We start from the raw sequence: 21,027 nt of genomic DNA on the forward strand, positions 1-21,027 counted from the left end.
TTAACGTTCCTCATGACTGAGAAAAGTTCTCCTGACAAGTCAATCTGATGCCTTAAGAAAGATCTTGCCTCTCTGACTTGGGAACAAGCACTATATGATTGTGTCAGTGTGAGCCCTGCGGAATGTTCTTCTAGTGCCTCTGGTTCTTTCTTCAACTTCACACAGTTTCCTCCCACACATGACTCATCAGTCCTCTTAGGAATATGTGCAGAGCTCCATGGTTCTCTGTTTGTGCAGATCTCTCCTCTTCCATACTCTTCCCTCTAGAGTTTTATTTTCTCTTTGGCTCTCTGGAAACACACTGTGACATGGAGAATTGCAAGGAGTAGGTTTTGGGGTGATCTATCTGGAAGGAAGCATGGAGGCAAGACTAGGTAGACCAGCAACATGGGTACAAATGAGGACTCAGCTCAGACCCTGTAAGGTCATCCCAAATTGAGGCAGGATGTTGGGGACTTGGAATCAGGCAGTCATTGGACCCAAGTAACACTCAGAGAGGGGCATAAGCTTGGGCAAGGCAAATCTCTGCAGAAAAAGGTGCTTCCTATTGAGGAGACAGCTATGAACATTCAAGGACTCCCAGCAATGTTAGATGGGTGTGAGAGCCCTGAACAGGGAATCTAGATGGACAGTCCTGTGTCCCCTACCTTAGTTTGCTCCATTCAGTGTCCCAGGCTGTCATGGAAGTAAGAGATTTCAGAGCACCAGCTGACCTTACCAGTTCTGGGCATTAACAACTGACAAGTGGACCAATAGGTGGCCCAGTCACTCTCATATGGAAATGCAGACATAATGACCAATGGCCGTATATCGCCCTCTCTCTGTCCTTCCACCCAAGCTTTCTGTCCTCAATTCGCATCCTTGCCCAGAAAACACCAGGACAGCACCATCCCACCAGCCCTAAATTCAACCCTGATCCATCCTCCACAGAACCTGCCTGGAGGGCTGGGAGGAGAGGGCAGCCTAGGGAGCTCAGATCTGGTGACCTGGGCCAGACCTGCTCAGGGCTGTCTCTATTCTCCTGGGGCTGGAGACGTGTGTGACACAGATGAGAAGGGGTTTATGTCTCACTTCCCCATCAGCCTGTGCCACTGTGAGCATAATCACTGCCCCACGATTGGCAGTAATAGTCAGCCTCATCCTCGATCTGGACCCCACTGATGGTCAGGGTGCCTGTGTCCTCTGAGTAGGAGCTGGAAAATCGGGCAGGGATCCTTGAGGGCCGGTTGTTATTACCATAGATGAGCAATACAGGGGCCTGTCCTGTATTCTTCTGGTACCAGCTAGGATAGTGGCTTCTTAGGGTTTCTCCCTGGCAGGTGATGGTGGCTGTCTGTCCCAAGGAAAATGACACTGCAGGATACTGAGTAAGCTTAGAAGAGGACACAGAACCTGCAAAAGAGGAGAAGAGAGGTGAGTGTGAGGATGAAGTTCTCATTCTCAGAGGGCACACACCCTGCAGCCTCCCCTCTGCAGAGCTGAAGGTCAGGCCCAGGCTGTTCCCTGGTTTCTTTGGGGGCTGAGCCCTGAGGGGCAACACCTGTGCAGAGAGTGAGGAGAGGGAGCAGGAGAGGGGTCCAGGCCATGGTGGAGATGCCCCAGAGCTCTTCTTCTGAGCCCACAGCTGGGGATGTGCCTCAGGGCCTCTCTTATTCTCTAAAGAAATGCAAATCTACTTCCCCCTTTTGTGGCCTTGTTGGATGTCTCCCTGATGATCAGAAAAGAGCTCAGTTTAAAGGAGGCTGTGAAAGTGGTTCCTGTCCCCAGGGCCTGTCCATGAGCACTCAGAGCCTCTCTGGTGTTGAGTGAGAAAGTGCTGAACCCTGCCCCCGGCACATGCACATTCACCTCAGTCTGTGCCCTGGGCTTCCTCTCTGGGCTTGGAGAGAACCCCTCAGTCATTCTCTAATGATGGGTCATCCATGGGGGTGGGCTGGACTGTAATGAAGCATGAGCTTGTAGGGAGAGTGGTCATGCTGTTGTATGAGAGGACAGAATTCATGATCAAATACAGTGAAATTACTCATTTATCTTTCAGGGAACACTTTTTTCATGTTTTAGGAAACGAAATAGGAGAAATCTTTGGGATCTAGGGCTAAATAACAATTTTTGATGACACTAGAAGCATGATTTGTAATAGGATGATCAATACATTGAATCTTATCAAAATTAACATATTCTGTTTTGTAAAACTCTCTAAAAAGGATAAAAAATCAAGTAACAGACAGAAAATATTTGCAAACCACATACCCAATGAACGACTAGTGTACAGAGTATATGAAGAACTCTCAAATCTTAAAAGTAAAAATAAAATCCGTTCATAAATTGGGCAATGAATAAGAACAAGCATTTCATGGAAGAGGACGTAGAGATGGCAAAGAGCACCTGAAAAGATGTTCTTCATTAGCTGTGAGGGGAGTGCAAATGAAAACCACGAGGAGACATCCCTACACACCTATCAGAATGGCTGCCATAAAAATAGTGACAACTGTAAAAGCTGGTGAGGATGTGGAGAAACTGGATCACGCATGCTTGCTGAAGGGAATGTGAAATGGTGCAGCAACTCTGGGAAAGAGCATGGCAGCTTCTTAAAAAACTAAACTGTTGGTTACCATACAACCCAGCAATTGTGATCTTGAGCATTTATTTCAGAAAAAAAAGAAAATGTATGTTCACAGAGAAATTATACACAAATGTTCATATAACTTTATGTGTAATAGGCCCACAGTGAGAACAATCCAGATGTCCTTATGGGTGGATGCATAAACAGACTTTGGTACTCCAAAACCATGGAATGCTACTCAGCAATGAAAAGGAAGAGACTCTTAATGCACACAATTTTGATGATTAATGTAGAAGTATTATGCAGAGTGAAAAATGCCAACCCTAGAAGACTACATACTGTCGGACTGTATTTTTTATTTCTATATATCATTTCTGAAAAGATAAAAATTTGGAAATACAGAATAAATTAGTGGATGCCAGGGATTTAGGGGCATTGAAGGGCATCTCAGGAGGAGGAGGTAGATATTGTTATAAAAGGACAACATGAGGGATTCTTGTGGAGATGGAACTATTTTGTATCTTTACTGTGGTGGTGGACATGTGAACCTACTCATGGGATAAATTCACATTGACCTAAATACACAGACACAAATGAGTACAAGTTACCAGTGGAATTTGAATTGGAAAATGGACAAAGATTTGATCAAACTCTTCATCAAACAAAATACACAGATGACAAAGAAATACCTGAAAAGAAGTTCAACATCACATGTCACTAAGGAAATGAAAATTAAAAGCATTGTGAGACACCACTACAGAAATATTAAAGTGGCTTGAATAAAACCTGGCAATCAAGTGATAATGGGGATGTGGAACAACTGGAAGTCTCATAAATGCCTGGAGACAATGAAAAAGCAAAATCAATCATCCACATCAGAAACCAGTTTGGCAGTTTCTGAGAAAGTTCAAATTTTTTTACCATATGACCCATAAATTCTACTCCCAGGTATTTACCCGAGAGACATGAAAACTTATGTCTACCCAAAAACCATAACAAGTGGTATAAAGGTTTTATGTGAAATTTTCAAAGAGTGAAAACTGGAAACAACTCAGATGTTACTTCACCTGGAGATGGATAAACAGACTGTGGTTCATCTGTGCAAAGGAATTCTACTCAGCAAGGAAAATGGAATGAACTATTGACATAAAACAACATAGAAGCATCTCAAATGCATTATGCTGAGGGAAAGATGACAGAACCAAAAGGCTGCCACGTATGACTCCATTTAAATGATATTCTTGCAACCACCCAAATATGGTGACAGACAACAGATTAGGAGTTGTGGGTGGACAGAGTTTGGGACTATCAAGAGGTCTGGGAAATTTATGGATAAATATTGAACTGCTATACATCATGGCTGTGGAAGTGCCTTTATTAAAACTCACAGAACTGTTCACTAAAAAGAGTGGGTTTTAGTCTATGTAAATTATAACTCAATAAAAAAAATAAAAGAAGGAAATCAACTGTGGCAAGTCAAATTCCCAGGAGAAACTCTCACTCAGAGATTAGTGTGCAGGAAGTCTAGATAAACCAGAGAACACACTCCAATGACAGGAAGGGATGAAGGGAGCAGATGTGGGTGGAGACAGATGTTGATCTGTGAAGCACTCACAGCCAGGCATACCGTGGAATGAATGGGGCTCTCTGGTGGCTGGTGCTCTTCAGATCCTAATGAATGGGATGGGGGCCCTGCCTCTATCCCAACACAGGCACAGGTCTTTAAATGCAGGCTGCCACCAACAAGGGGAGTGTCCCCAGTGTGCCAGCTCTCTTCAGCAGAAGCAAGTCCTAGAGATATGGCTGTTGACATCCCAGCCTCTGGGGAAAGAGGACTCCTTTCTTTAGGTGAGGGGCCTGGATTCTAGTTGCCACACAGGACACCCAGGACAGTGACAGACACAATGTCATACGTTTTCATACTATGACCATTAGGGAATAAAGACTGACACATACACAAACACACACACAAAATGGACAGGAAAAGACAAGGAGAAGAGAAATATAAAAGGCACAACATACGATAAAGATACATTGGAAGAATTAAATGGAACATGACTAAACAGAGAAATCCAGAAAGAGAGAAAGAGTCAGAGAGAGAGACAGAGAGTGAGAGATGTAGGATAAGCCAAAGAGGAAAGGAACCCTCCTCCAGCACACTCTCACTCTGGCCCGCCTGCCTGGCCTGCCCTGTCACACTCACAGCTACACCAACTCCAGCGTGCCTCCACGTGCAGGTCCTGTGACCTGTTTCAGCTGCTCCCTGTACTGCTTTGTGAATAGCTCATCAGACTTTAGAGATTCCCCAGTGTGGCAACGACACAAGATGATGTCCATTCTCTAGATTCTGCTAAGGCCACAGCAACAAGTATTTTTGACACAAACTGTTACCGTGGTCTCAGGATCACCTGGCATCTGTGAGGTGAAGTGCACAGGTGTGAACAACCCGGGAAGGGATATTCGTCCTTCACACTGTTCTTTAGTCTCTTTCACATGACAAGAGCCAACGGTGGCCTCTGATGAGAACCTACCCCTGTGGTGACCTTGATCATAAGAAATGGACTATAATGGGCTCTTGGTCCCTCTCTGACAAGGCGTTGTAGTGGAAGCTCCCTCACTGCTTGGTCACCATCTAAGCACAGCAGGGGATGATCTTTATCTGCCTCCCTTTTCCATTCACTGTCATCACTTCTAGCAATTTCTCCCTCTGTCTGTCCATCAGAGGCTACCGCTGACCTTTTTCCTAGTTGTTAGCTCCACAAGGCCCAGGGGGACATGGATGTGGTGTGGTTCACAATGGGGTTTGGATTTACTTCCCTATAGTCCTCCTGACTCCCTTTCTTACTGTGTAAGCAGTGGAGGAAAATCCCCACTATAGGGACCCATGGGAGGCCTTATTGAGACAAAGTCACTGAAAACCCTTGGTGGAGGAGTGGGGAGGATGGGAAATGGCCCTGTGACCCCTGTGCCTCAGCTAACTACAAGATGACACATGTCACTCAGTTTCCTTCTTGCACCCAGGGCTGAGTCCTAGCTGGGTAAACACACTGCCAGATGAGGGGTTGGTGGAGGAGGGGGTTATGAGGGCTTTGTTCCTGTTTTCCTTCATGTCTCCTCCCTCTCTGAGTGTGAGGGTTGTCACAGCTGCTGAGGCATGCTTTGTGAACACTTGTAAAAAATGCAAATGGTGTCAGCTGAAAATATTTGCAGCTTGTCCAGTGCCCCTGACAAACAGACATGTGGTCCCACAGCATCCTCTGATTTTCACATGTACAAAAGTCTCCTATCCCAAAAGAGACTTTAGTCCTGATAGATTCAACACTGGGTCTCTGGCTGATTCTCTTTCAAACAAGCCTCAGTCCTTTCTCAAAAGCCTCCATGTCATTTATGGACATGAAAAATCAGGGAAATTGGTGTTACTGGCCAAAGCGGGTCTTCTGAAAGACATGCCAACAGTCAGGAGGCAAGGAGGTAGGAGAGAAAGGGTTCTTTATTACAGCTTGCTATCAAGAGGGAAGATGGCTGACTAATGTCCAAAAGAACCATCTTACAGAACAAAGACCACAGGCCAGTTATACGCTTATTCATGTAACTTACTTGTGCCTTCAGGGTCTGCTTGGGCCTGATCACACATACACATTTCCATCTGATGAGGAAGTATTGCTGTGCATGCCCAGGTTTATGGCTTGATGGGTCAGGTAAAACTGAGTTCCTGATGGTAACTACATTCTGGAACTGGGGAAATAGCCATAGAATGGATTCATGGACACACTGTACCCACTGTGGGACAGACCTGAGATAAAACTTAATTGATCACATGATCTCCATAAGCCCAACTCTGACTAGAAAGCCACATTGATCTTTTGGGCCTCCTGGAATCAATGTCAGTTTAGAGCCAGTGTCCAGTATTCTCTGAAAAGTCTGATTATTTCCTTTTTGTCAGTGCATAGTCACTCTGGTAAAAGGCCATTGGCTCCTTTGGGGAAGGCAAGAAAGGTCAACAGCATAAATTTTTGACAGTGTACTGAGGTCCTTCTTAAAGGGGACTCAGCCACCTTCATTCAAGTGGTTCTGGGTCTGTAAACTGCTCTAGTCTGGGAACTGATTAAGAGACCCTGATCTCTGCTTTTATTATTTGAGTTAGACATTTGTTCACTTGACCTAGAAATTTTCTGTTTATAGAGATCAGGTATGACTTTAATAGGCTTCATGCCTGTTTCACTTCTAGGAACACCATGATTGCCTAACCAACGACATAGGTCTGTGCAAGTCGGACTCTTCTGATCACTGCTTTGACTCTGCTGTCCATTGTGGTAACCACATCCACATTACCTTTAGCAGTTGAGTGCCACCATTTGGCCTTGCCACCCCAGGATCCCAATTTCTCCAAGTATACTTAGACTTTCCAACTGAGTGGTTACAGTTTCCACTGTAAGGTCTGGCCTAGAGAAGAATGATCACTGAGCTCTGCAAGGATGTTGAGGTTTCCCTCACAAATATATTTCTCACAGTTATGGTAGGAGGTATGTCTTCCGGACCCTCCCAATGTGGGTGAGTAGGTCTTAAATGACAAATCCATTCCACCTTTCACATTCCAATCCTTCCTCCTTTTCAATCTCTTCCTGTACATCAAATCAAAGCAGGTCTGGCTCTCCTACTTCACTCACAATGGGCCACCATTTCATTAAGTTTCAACCAACCAGGCAAAAAACTGTTAGAGCTCTCGCTGAATCACTGCGCTGCAACATTAAATGCAAAATATCTGCTTAGTGAGCCCATATCAATACGTTCAGCCTAATCCAACTTTATGTCCATCCCTCCATAATCCCACATCTTTAGTATCCATTCCCACACATGTTCTTGAGGTTTCTGTTTGCGTGAATCAGAAAAATCAAGTAGGTTTTTTGCAGTATAAGGTACCTCCTTGTGAGACACACTGTACCTCACCTTTAGGAACCTGCTGGGATTTGAGTCTAACTATAGGTCTAGAAGCAAAGAAGGGTGGTGTGGGTGGGTCCTGAAGAGAATCAGCATTGCCTTTTATGGGAAGTGCCTCAGAGAGGCTATTATCTTTTGCTCAGGCAATGAAGGAGTAATCCCCTCTGACAGAGGTGCAGAGACCTCTGTCACTGGTAGTGATGATGTCACCAACTAGTTACCCTCACAGAACTCAAGGATCCTTTGGGTATTTTAACTATTTTTCCAAATTATTCTTTTTCCTTTTGTTATGTTACGGAGAGGCAATCACCAACCTCCCTAGGAGCTTAGGCCCTATTACCATAACATAGAAGCATGTTTTCCAACTGAGCCTGCACAAGCGATACCCACCTCTCCCTTTAGAATATTCATTCCCCATCTGAAATAAATGTCCTTGCTTCCCTTTTTTCCTTGATGCTAAGACTCTGGAAATGATTCCTCATGGTCTCCTATTTGCTGCAAATATAGTTTACTTTGTGAGGCAACTACTTCTGGGCGAGAGTCTGATTTAACTCATCAGGAGGGAACCCACTTTGGTTTCTGTAACAAGGTGATCTCTTCCACTGGTAAAGAAGATTCATCAGAACCAAAGAGCTCAATGTCCCCAGCTTCAGCAAGGTCTCCCACATATCCCCATCCCAAATTCCAGGATCCTGTTTTTTCCCCATCAGTATCCTCACTTTAACAGTAGATACCCTGCAAGGTTTGGAATTTAACCTGTGTTGTAATTTAGCCAATCAAGGGATGAGGTTCCAATTTGATTTTCTGCAGTTTTAGTCCAGCAGCTATGAGATAATGATTTCCTACATGGCACACCCTGAAGCTCTAAGGTCATTTACATGGCCCTTGACCTGGAAATTAGAATCCCTAAACTCACCTTTTTCCTTCACTACTTTGCCAGCAACATTAATAGCAAGCAATCAATGTCATTATATTCCTAAGTCTTCCAAAACTGTTTGAAAGTACTGATAAATAAATGACAAGCAATAGGATATATTGGAGTATATGAGGAAGCCATTGGCTTAAAACTAACTTGGCCTGACCTTGTTTTTCCAAAAGGGCCTGACCTGGCATGTTGAGCATGCATTGTATAATTGCTTTGAGTATTTACTATGCCCCAAAGACAAGAATCCCTAAAGATAGGGCTGTAACTTCCTCCTATATTAGCAATTCCTGTAAAATAAGCATCTCTCCCTAAACTAAGGATTAATTATTGACCTTCTGTGCTCACCTTGTGATCACTTACCTTGTGACCACTGACCTGATGACCACTGATCTGCTAGGCCAGCTAAAAATCTCATGACAATTGTCAAAGGGACAATCCTAACATATGTGATGCATGCTCATTGTCCCAAGACTGCATATAACTACTCTGTACACCCCACTTCTTTGGTGCCCTTCCTCCCTTGGGGAAGGCAGGCCCTGGGATAGTCCTCAGATCTGGCTCGTAATAAACTCATCCCAACATTCAGTTTTAGATTGGTTAGGGACTATTTGCGTTGACAGTATCATATACTTAGCTCTTTGCTTCTTATAAGTGTTTAATTGGAAGTATCCAGTGCACATATTTTGCTTATCTCTATAAACAGTTCATGACATGGACTATCAATGATGTCTTTACTAACGGAAATACAGTCATTAGCATCATTAAATCCACGTAGATTAGACAGACAATTCTAGAAACCTCAGAACCAATTTAGAAAACTCATCACTAAAATTCTATTTCTCTAGAATGACTCCAGGTACCAAAATCTGTATTAGCCTGCGTTCTCCAGAGAAACTGAATATATATGTACGTATATATATATATATATATATATACGAATATGATTTATTATAGAAATTGGTTCACAGAGTTATGAGGGTTGACAAGTCCCACGAAAGGGTCTCTGAAAGCTGGAGAACCAGGAAAAACAGTTATATAATTCAGTTTGAGTCCAGAGGCCCAAGAATGGGGCCCCAAGGTCTAAGTCCTGGTCTGAGTCTGAAAGCAGATGTACCAGCAGTGCCAATGTCCAAGGGTAGGAGAAGACAGATGTCTCAGATCAAGCAGAGAGCAAATTCCTTCTTCCTCCATCATTTTCTTCTATGCACGCCCTCAGCTGGATGGACGATGCCCATGGGCAATGACAAGGGTGGTCTTCTTTACACAGTCTACAATTCAAATGCAAATCTCATCTGAAGACATCCTCACAGACATACTCAGAAATAATACATTACCAGATTATTGGGCATCTCTTAACACAGTCAAGTTGACACATGGAATTACCCGTTGCACTATTGTTGAAAATCAGGAAAGAGTGACACATCTGGGAACTACATCACACAGGCAAAGATAAAGTTCCTAGTGTCCCAAAACAATAAACCTCAGAACATTTTTCCTATTGGACATCATTGTGGGAGGAGAAAGGAGCTGAGAGAGAACAGAATTTTCAAAACTATGTCACATGAATCCCCCTTGACCCAGTGTCAGGAAAGCATCTCCAGAGCAAGGAGGGAGCCTGCAAGCAGAGGGCAGGTTTTGGTCTCACTTCCCCATGAACTTGGACCACTGTGTAAATTGCCACTGCTTGCATATGAACAACAGTAATACTCAGCCTCATCCTCAGCCTGGAGCCCAGAGATGGTCAGGGAGGCCGTGTTCCCAGACTTGGAGCCAGAGAAGCGATCAGGGATCCCTGAGTGCTTCTTATTGGTATAGTAAATCAGCAGCTTTGGGGTTGTGCCTGGGTGCTGTTGGTACCAGGAAATAGAGTTATAATACCCAATGTCACTGCTGCTTCCAGCACAGGAGATGGTGACCGACTGTCCTAGAGCCACGGACACCGAAGAAGGCTGAATCAGGGCAGACTGGCCCCAGGACCCTGAAAGAAGTAAAACACACTCTGGTGAGTTCAGTGCTGGAGTCCCAGCTGAACCTGAGGAAGAGGAGACAAAGGATCAGCTGAGATGTCCCCATGGTCCCTTCCCTGCAGGTCTCACCTGTACCCTGAGTGAGGAGGGTGATGAGGAACAGAGCCCAGGCCATAGTGGAGACGCCCCAAGGGCACTGCCTTCTGAGCCCCCAACCCTGGGTCTGGCTCCCCTAGACCTCTCTTATCCCCACCTCTACCGAGAGGAGGGAGGGACCTCCATGCAAATCTGCTTCCTGCACCTCCCTCTCTTCACCTACCTCTGACATGGCCCTGGACTCTAGATCCTTCTGCATCACTGGATCACAGAGTAAAGCTGAAGGGAATAAAACTCTTTCTCATGTTTATCCCGAGGGGCACTTACTTGAATTGTTTATAACTAATTTGCACAGGAGAGAAAAATCTGCTGAAGTCCCTCATGTTAATAACCTCTTGGACCTTCAGTGTCTCTGCTGTGATGTGACTGTGTCTCTGTGACCCTCTCAAGCTGGAGACACACTCTGCAGTGCCCTCTGCTTGGTGCCCCCTCTTCAAGATCTTTCCATTTTTAGGATAGTGTCATGGCCCCCTTCTGTGGAAACAAGAGCTCTTAGTTGTGGGTGGTAGTGGGGTCTCCCCAGCTGCAATCTTGCCATGTTTCCACCTGCACTTCTTTGTTCTAAAGTTTTTGCAGCACCAAATTTCACAAGCTGATCAGTCACTCCCAGGCCACTCACCGCATGCCACATGGAGCATCAGGTGCATTTGTCAGGGAGCCTCATGGAGGGACAAGGAGCACCCGGCAGCAGCCACAGTCCTGACCCTGAGTCAGCTTCTCCCTATTCGGCAGTTTCCACTCTTAAGCAGGTGACTTATCCTTCCTCAGCTTCTGATTCTCAAGATGAGAAAGGATAATTATAAAGACCACTGGCCTTTGTATAGGACCTAAGAGGAGATTAATGACAGAGGACAGTGTAGGTTTGTTTGAGAATGGGGCATTTCTATGCAAACAACAGTGATATTTATTATGAACTTTATATTATCCAAATATTGCATTCCATTTTATCTTTGATTTATTGGTCTGGTCATCCAGACGTGTTTTCTGTTTGTTTTCCTCCACCTTGCGATGGCCACAGAAAAAATGACCTCATGAACCGTGAAAATATTTATTCTTGGTCTTTCCTTAAATAGCTTTTAAAACTCTTGTTCCTCCTTCATGTTTTTAGATGGTCATTGGTTTAAACTGATTTAATTTTTCAGAACAAACATAGTTTTATCAGGTACGAGGTCCATTTAAGATGTAGGAAGCCTACCCTACCCTTTTTCACCACCAAACGCAGCTGTAAAACCTCGACAGAACTCATGGCTGGTTCTTTGAGTACTTAGAAAAGTTAATCATATGAGGCAGACAGGCCATGCCAAGCTAAGTAGCAGAAAGTGTGGGGCAGCTAATCCCCTGACAATATTTGTGCTAAAGACACAGGATCTGCCCACATACAGCAAAGCCACAGGCCCAAGTCTAGGGGTCCCTTCTCTTCCTCTGGAGCCTTGTCTGCCATTTTCAGGAGAGGCTCCAGTAGATCACAGCAGATCTTCTCCTAAGACTGAGCCTGAGCCCCTCTTAGGGTCCATGTCTCCTGGGACCTCACCTGATAGACACATTGGCCTTTCCTCACTCAGCTGGCTTGTTGCTAGTTCTCACTATTTCAAGCTATGTTGTTTGGGGATGCAACCTTTGGAGCTGTGAGAAGGAATGTAAAGAAAACAATAGAATGACTAACACCACATCAACACGGTGGCTAAGTGGGAAGTGGGGTAGATGGATAGGCTTTGGGGGCGTAGGGGTAGCCATGGGTAGATGTGGTTTCCATGTTTTATTCTTCCTTAAATTTTGAATATTCCTTTCACACACTCTGCTTTATGATGATGTATCTCATAATAAAAGGAATTTAGAAAAATTAACTGAAATATATCTGAATACTTTTCCTTTCCTTAGTTTCATAGACAAGAACTCAGAACACATGTAGATGTGGAGAAAGTTTTTATAAGAAACAGTAAGAACAAGGTGAAAAATCTGCCCTTGTAGCCTTTGGGGATGGTAGAAACAGTCACCTAGAACCTCTAAATAAAGCAACTGGAAAAGGAAAAAAAAAAGAGCGAATAGTGAGAGAAAGTCCCCTCCTGTTTTGAGAAGCTGAGGCCCAGACCCCCGCCCTGCCCTCTCCAGCATTTCTGGGACACGTTCAAACAACAGGTAGAAAACAAGGAGAGATGTCTCTCAACATGGAATCCTTAGGAGGCTCTAAGCATGTGGACAGAAGGTAGACTTGATGCCTACTAAAGATTTCCCTGAGAGTGAATGTGATATTTTTATTTTGTCACGTGAAGTGATGGGGACCTAGAGTTTTCATGCCCTAGATCTTGAAAGAATCACTTGCCCTTGAGTTATGACAGAAGAGACAGAAAAATTAATGAAATTCTATCAGTTGATTAAAGGATAAATAAAATACAGTGTACCCATACCATGCAATATTATTCGGCCATAAGAAGGGATGAAGTACTGATACTCTATGCTTCAATATGGATTAACCTTGAAAAAATTATGATGAGTGAGAGAAGCCAAATGCAAAAGGCCACGAAGTGTAGGATCCCATTTATGTTAAATGTCCAGAATAGGCAAATCCATAGACACAGAAAGTAAATTAATGTTTGTGAAGGACTGAAGAACCAAAGAAATGGGGACTGGCTGCTAATGGATGAGACATTTCTTTAGGGGGTTGGAAACATTCTGGCTTATAGAGTGTTCATGGATGCATAGACTCATGAATATGTTAAAACCACTGAATCACATACCTAAAATGAGGAATTTCAGGGAACGTGAATTCTATCTAAGGAAATAGTATTAAGGCTTAGGTGCTGGTGGATATAACAAAGAAAAAAAAGTCAAATAGAGCCTGAGTTAGGGCTGAGGCACTTGAGTGAACTCAGAGAAGGTTTTGTTCTTACTCCTCGATAAACTTGGACCATTATGTAAATTGCCACTGCCTGCATATGAGCAACAGTAATAATCAGCCTCTTCTTCAGCCTAGAGCCCAGAGATGGTCAGGGAAGTCATGTTGCCAGACTTGGAGGCAGAGAAGTGCGCAGGGATCCCTGAGGGCCAAGAACTGATAGCAAAAATCAGAAGTTTGGGGACTGTGCCCAAGCTATGTTGGTACCAGGAGACATGGTTATAACACTCAATGTCATTGCTGCTTCCAGTGCAGGAGATGGTGACTGACTGTCCCAGAGCCCCAAATGCACAGGGAGGCTGAGTCAGGGCAGACTGGGCCCAGGGCCCTGAAAAGAGGAAAAACACATTCTGGTGAGTTCAGCGCAGGGACCCAATAGAGCCTGAGGAGGAGGACACCAAGGATGAGCCCAGGTGTCCCCGTCTTCCCTTCTCTGAAGTCCTCACCTGTGCCCTGAGTGAGGATGGTGAGGAGGAGCAGAGCACTGGCCATGGTGGAGAAGCCCGAGATCACTGGCTTGTTAGACCCCACCCCTGGGCTCCCCTAGAACTCTCAGAGGAGGGAAGGACCTCCATGCAAATTTGCGCCTTGCACCTGTGCTTCTTCATCTTTCTCTGACTTGGCCCTTGATTTTAGATAGTTCTGCATCCCTGGACAGCAGAATTTACTCGTGAATGACATATTATGAGTCAGGAAAGACTGAGCCCACGACAGTATGCAGAAATGGATCCAGCCCAGGGGTATCCCTACCTTTCCTGTTGTGGAATCATGGTGGTTCCTGGGTGAGAAATCCTAGGACTTCCCTCTGTGTTGTGCAGGGCAAAGCTGAGGACAGGGTCCTAGAGTGGCTGAAAGATAGCCAATTGCTCCATTTCCATGGTATCAAAGGAGAGCTGGGGACCCCATATCCCCCTCAATCCTTATTCCCCTCAGTTAGGAGGGGTCTTCATGCATCACTCTATCCTCTGTCTCTGCAGTGGTTTGAGACTGAGGCCCAAGGCTGAGCTCCAGGGGGTTTTTTAGTACTTTTAGATTATTTATTAGGGACATACCACTTTGGGACACAAGTCGGGGTCAAAGGGAAGCAGCTCTTGAAACTTCATTTGGGACAGCAGAAGCCACAAGTACCTTGCCAAATCCAGGCACTCGCTGCCCCCTGGCGGCCTCAGCAGGTGCATTGCAAGCACCAGAGAGGGCAGCTGAGTGGGAGCTGGAAATCCCTCTTCTGCTCGCCTTACCTCCTCCCTCCTTCCTCATCCAGCTCAGTACCAGGCCCCTGATCCCTTCTATTTCCCTCTGTGCTCAGTTCCCTTTGCCCATTAACTTCCTCCAGATTGGAATGTGTCATCTGCTACACTGGGTGCCCCAACGTTCACCTCATGTCTATGTAGGATGTCCCACCACAGTCTCACAGGATAATTGCTTATGAGGCAGCTCTGGGCTCAGGGCTGAGGAAACATTAGATGTGAAATAAACCAACCCCCATAGGAAGGAAGGATGAGAAAAAGAGACCATGTAAAGATGGACTGGCTTCTCAACGAGTGGACAAGAAATTACTGTCTGAGGAAGAAAAGTCTGTAGGATGGAGAAGAACCTAAAGGAAAGCAGGAGGGGAATCCCAGTATTTGAGGATGTGGGAGAAGGGCACTGGCGTTAAGTTTGGTCTGAGGTCCCCACTCCAGGGACCTCTCCTCAGGGCAGGTTTTGATGTCACAGGGAACAGGCAACTTTTCTGCCTCGTGTGCACTTTGTGCGCACTGAGACAACCTCACCTCAGCGCTGTGCACCTTCCTGAGGTAAAGTATCTTCCATCCACAGAGAGTTGGCTGACCCAGTGTGCCATGTGTTTTTCTAGAAAGGAATGGGATTAGGTAAACTCACTAAGCAGGACTGATGGTAAAAATTATGGAAAATTCTCAAATAAATTTCATTTTCATTTAGAAAAATACCCAACCTGTTTATCTTGCATTGACGTCATCACATGATATGTGCTGGCACAACTCCCCCTCATCTCCCTCCTCTCAGGCCCCAGTGGATGATTACTCAGCCTCACTGGATTTCTTATTGGCCCTTCAATTGGCCATATTCTCACTACCTCAGTGCCTTTGCACAGGCTGCTCTAAAATTCTCACATCCTCATACTTCATGGTTCTGGATCTTTCTGAGGACACAGAAATGTACACCAACTTCCCACAGTAATGCCTGTTTGTTGAATGAATTGAAGAGAGAGCTCAAGTGGGGAAGCTGAGCTGCTGAATTTGCCCAAAGGGTCTCCAGGGCACATTCAGGCACCTGAGGGAAAAAATGTTCCCAGGTGGATCTGAAGAGAGGACCTGAAATAAATAGAATTTGATGCAGGCTCCTCATATGTACCCCAGCAAATGTCACATTTGGAGCTCTGCTTGAACTCTCCTGCTCTCTCTCTGCAGTCACCCACGGCTTAGAGGAGGGAAGGGGCACAGGATCTGATCTTTCCCACGTTATCCCTTCCAGGAAAACAGGATTCCGGCAGCCGAGAAGGCTGACAACGCACTCCCCCCTGCGCTGAATACTGAGGGTGGGGAGAGTCCAGCCTCCCTGAGAAAATGTCCAGTAGCTCCTTCCCAGGGACAAAGCAGGGAGGGGGCCTGCCATTTTGTCCCCACCTCTCCTTAGGGTGGATGCTCACACCCTCTGTCCCCAGCCTCTGCAGTGGCCTGAGATTGGGTCAGAGTTGATGCCTAGGGTGTTTACCCTCCTGTACAGAGAAGGGACCGAGTGGGGACATTGGATTGTGAGTATTTCTGCTTTAGAGTGACTAGGGAGAAAGAAGATCCTGGAACTTCCTACAACCAGGAAAATCCTCAGCAGTGCCTTGGGGCCATTGCAGTGCCCAAACCCACACCCTCCGTGCCCCCTGGTGGCTCAGATTGGAGAGCCTGTCAGGAGGGGAGAGATCCAAGTGTCACTGTTCTGCTTCCACTTCTCCCTTCCTCCATCTCCTTGCCAGATCTGAGCTTGCTCCTTCCCCTCCCTCTGCTTATGTATAATGTACTCTGAGCTCCCTGGCTCAGTTCCTACAGTTCCATCTAGAATGGAATGTGTCACCCACCACACCTACCAGACAAAATTATCCTTGGGGACCCATGACTTAATCCAGGGACCCTTGTCCATGGGTCACTGCTTGGAAGGCAGATCTCAGTTCAGGGCCAGGGAAACACTGGGTGTAAATTGAATCCAGCCCTGGTATTAGAAGTGCAGGAGAAATGGGACAAGGAGAAAACACTCTAGAATCTCCACGTCTGACGTGAAACTTAACGAGGGGAGAAACAGAATGAGGACATTCCAGGAACCCTTAAAAATGTTGTCTTAAGCACCATGTCTTCTCAGACAAGGGAAACAATAGAAAAAATAAACAAATGGGACTTGATCAGACTAAAGAGCTTCTTCAAGGCAAAGGAAAACAGGACTGAAGCAAAAAAAAACAACCCTCCAACTAGGAAAACATATTTGCAAGTCATATATCCAACAAAGGGTTAATCTCCATACTATATAAAGAACTCACACAACTCAACAACAAAAAATCAACAACCCAATCAAAAAATGGGCAGGGGAAATGAACAGACATTTCTCCAAAGAAGATATACAGATGGCCAATAGGCACATGAAAAGATGCTCATCATCACTGATCATCAGGGAAATGCAAATCAAAACTACACTAAGATATCACCTTACACCCGTTAGAATGGCAAGAATAACCAAAAAAAAAAAGTAACAAATGTTGGAGAGGTTGTTGGGAAAAAGGAAGCCTCATACACTGCTGGTGGGAATGCAAAATGGTGCAGCCACTATGGAAAACAGTATGGAGATTCCTCAAAAAATTAAAAATAGAAATATCCTATGACCCAGCCATCCCGCTGCTGGGTATCTATCAAAAGAACTTGAAATCAGCAATTCCAAAAGTCCCATGCACCCTTATGTTCATTGCAGCATTATTTACAATAGCCAAGATGTGGAAGCAACCTAAGTGCCCATCAACTGATGAGTGGATAAAGAAGATGTGGTATATGTATGCAATGGAATACTACTCAGCCATAAAAAGGATAAAATCATCCCATTCACAAAAACATGGATGGACCTTGAGGGTATTATGTTAAGTGAAATAAGCCAGATAGAGAAAGACAATCTCTGTATAACTCCACTCATATGTGGAATTTAAACATGTAGACAAAGAGAAAAGATTAGTGGTTACTAGAGAAAAGCGGGTGAGGGGTGGGCACAAATGGTGAAGTGGTGCACCTACAACACGACTGACAAACAATAATGTACATCTGAAATTTCACAATGTTGTGAACTATCATAATCTCAATAAAAATAAAAAAATTGTTGCCTTAGGGGCCAGCCCCATGGCCAAGTGGTTAAGTTCATGTGCTCCGCTTTGGCGGACCAGGGCTTTCCCAGTTTGGATCCTGGGCACAGACATGACACCACTGGTCAGGCCATTCTGAGGCAGCATCCCACATGACAAACTAGAAGGACCCACAACTAAAACGTACAACTATGTACTGGGGGGCTTTGGTGAGAAGAGGGAGAAAAAAAGGTTGGCAGCAGTTGTTAGCTCAGGTGCCAATCTTTAAGAAAAAATAAGTTGTCTTAGAAACTGGGGAAAAGGTGAATAGATCTGGAAGGAGGCTTGGCCTGATGGACTGTAACCAGGCACCTCCCTTCAGAGTGGAGTCCTGTCTGGACACACCAGGCTCTGGCTCCTCCTTTATCATCTCCAACGCCCCTCTTGGGAAATCAAAACTGGGAGCACTTTACATCCCTGAAGTGAGGCCTTTCACATGTGAATAGATGTGTGATTTCTAGTTTTTCCATGAAACCTGGAATGGGATAGGGTGGGCTGAATAGTGGCCTCAAAGGTATCAGGTCTAATCAATTACAACTCTCATAAATGTTACCATATTTGGAAAAAACTTCTAAGCCCAAGTGATGAAATTAAAGATTTTGAGAACAGAAGATTACCCTGGAACAGATGGGTGGACTCTAAATGCCATCACAAGTGTCCTCATAAGAAGAAAAAAAGGAAGTGCTCACACACACAGAGGAGAAGGCGACATGACCATGAGACAGAGATCGATAGTGTGGCCACAAGCCAAGGACGCCAGCAGCCCCCAGAAGCTAGAAGAAGGAACACGTTCTCCCCTAGAGCCTCTGGGGAGAGCCCATCCTCCTCAGACCCCTTGATGTCAACCCAAGGAAATCCTGGGCTCCATACTGTGAGAGAATCATTTCTCTCATTTATTACCTCAAAATTTGTAGGAATGTGTCACAGCAGCCACAGGAAACTGACACATGAGGTAAACACTCTGCTCTGAGATGACCGGATATTGCAGGCTGGGCTCCCAGGAAACTTGTTAGAGGGACTTGGCTCTCAGCGTCCAGGCCCTCCTTCCTTGTTTCCCTCTCACCACACAGAGTGAGTGGTACCTTTTTGAGGAGCCCACGTGTCTTGCCCTGAGGGGCGCTGTACTCTGTTGACCGTGCCCAGCACCCTGAGGGTCAGGTGCCCTGGCTGCCACTTCCCCTTTGCTGCTCACCTGGCTTCTGTGGTTAGGCCTCACCAACGTCCTCTACCACTTTGGGGTCCTGCCATCCCTATTGCTATCAGAGAGCCTCTTCCTGTCCCACCCTCCCCACCTGGCCCTGCCTGCAGGAGAGACGCCCACTGAGCTTCTCAATGATGCTGGTGCTTCTCTGCCAGTGCATTCCTTATTACTCCAGTAAACTCTGTGTCCTCCAGGGTCTCCCGAGGAGGTGTCCCTTCTCACCTAGTAGATCCATTCCTGCTAAGTACCTTCTGCACCTCTTAATTGCTTTCCCCACCAGCTCCATGGCAGATCTGGGATTTCCAGCTCGCCAGTGTAGACTATTACTTTCTCCTTCCTGCTAAGAGTCCTCCTAGCAGTGGGCTTGCAGATGGTCCATGCCACGGAATAATTCTTTGTCTCTAGAGAGTACTTTCAGCAAATAAGCTCCTCCTTCATTCTTAGCTCCTCTCCTTTATCCTGCACTCTCAGAATCCACCCTGTGAACACTCCCCTGTCTCCCACCACATTGTTGGCTGTTCTGCAGCTCCTTTGCCCTGTGAGCTTGCCCAGCACATTCCTTACTAGATTTCCTTTGACTCCTTGCTATTTTTGTGTTTTTGTTTTGTTTTGTTTTTGCTGAGGAAGATTTGACCTGAACTAACATCCATGCCAATCTTCCTCTATTTTTTAGTATGTCGGCCACAAGCACAGCATGGCCACTGACAGAGAGGTGTAGGTCAACGCCCAGGAACCAAACCGAGCTGCCAAAGCAGAGCACGTTGAATTTAACCACTAGGCCACCAGGGTTGGTCCTTCTTTCCAATTAGTGGTCCGTTGGCCTTAACCAGAAGAGAGGGCAGACACAGGGCTGCTAGTGACAGTGAATATTATCTCACAGGGAAGAGGCCTCTGCTCCATCTTCAAGCAAGGGGAGGGTAGACATGGGCCAGAATGTGTAAAAGAAGGACAATTCTGCAGGCTGGGATATTCAGGGGAATTTCAGATTCAAGATCTAGGGATCCTTGATTCCACAGGGCCCCGACCATGACTCAGGACCCTGGTGTTTCCCAGGCTGGGCGCTGACCGGACAGAGTAAAGCTACCCAGCAGAGTGTTCACTGTTCTCTGAGCTCTGCTGCTCTTGGGAGCAAGTCTGGGCCTCAGCTCTCCCTGTGTCTCTCTAAGCAGTTGAAAAGGTTTTCAGACAATAAGGAGATCTTTTGGATTTTACTCTTGGCTCTTCCTCGCTGATTTTCACTCCCAGCCTTTTATGTCTTACAAATCATCAATTGCACAAGCAGCAGGGATGCAAATCCACGGTCCTTAAGAGAAATCTTTTCTTCATATTTCTCCACTGCCTGACACACGGCCCTGCTTTGTGTTTCCCCCTCAGGTAAATCATCCTTGTTCACCTCTGGTAAAAGTTTACAACCTTATATTTCTCCTCCACGGGAGGGAATCACCCTGCTTCTACCTCCTCCCATACGGAGGTCCCCATTGTTCCTGAATCCATTTCTCCATGTCTCTTTCTCAGACACTCTTGTTCTGGGTTACCCAGGGTTGTCCCGGATTTAGCACTGAGAAACCCATCAGTATTAGGCCAAGTGGGGTGGTTGTCACCCTCCTGATACCATCTGATTCCCTGGAATCAGATGCTAAGGTGAAGGTGAGCACATAGAGGTTTATTGGGGACGGGTGATGACATCTACCACAGTGTAAGGGATGGGAGGGAGCAGGGTGAGGGAATGAGACCCCGCAGTCTGACACTTCAGGCTCTCAAAGTAGCATCACCAAGTCAGAATGAGATATACAGCACAAAAGAAAATGGTGCAATATTGTGTAGATTTTGTCAAAAATGCATGGTACCTAGGAATATTAAATTGTTTTTGTTCTTGTAACAAATTACCAGACACTCTATTGCTTATAAAAACAGAAACACATTCTCACACAGTTCTGAATGCCTCAAGTCTGAAGCAAAGCTTTGAAATCAAGGTCTCAGCAGCGCTGGTTCCTCCT

General features: G+C 45.5%; 3 gene segments (V, D, J or C); all 3 read right to left on the reverse strand.

Moving 5' to 3' along the window:
- Positions 1-1,078: 1,078 nt before the first annotated feature.
- Positions 1,079-1,586, reverse strand: LOC124227179 (immunoglobulin lambda variable 3-19-like). The segment is given in 2 exon segments: positions 1,079-1,392; positions 1,541-1,586. Coding segments are annotated over 2 exon segments (360 nt in total).
- An 8,423-nt stretch (positions 1,587-10,009) lies between these two features.
- LOC124227180 (immunoglobulin lambda variable 2-23-like) lies at positions 10,010-10,593 on the reverse strand. The segment is given in 2 exon segments: positions 10,010-10,404; positions 10,523-10,593. Coding segments are annotated over 2 exon segments (441 nt in total).
- Positions 10,594-13,516: 2,923 nt separating this feature from the next.
- LOC124226578 (immunoglobulin lambda variable 2-18-like) lies at positions 13,517-13,934 on the reverse strand. The segment is given in 2 exon segments: positions 13,517-13,770; positions 13,889-13,934. Coding segments are annotated over 2 exon segments (300 nt in total).
- Between the last annotated feature and the right edge of the window lie 7,093 nt (positions 13,935-21,027).

The sequence above is a fragment of the Equus quagga genome, chromosome 15 (assembly GCF_021613505.1).
Source record: "Equus quagga isolate Etosha38 chromosome 15, UCLA_HA_Equagga_1.0, whole genome shotgun sequence".
NCBI classification, from domain to species: Eukaryota; Metazoa; Chordata; class Mammalia; order Perissodactyla; family Equidae; genus Equus; species Equus quagga.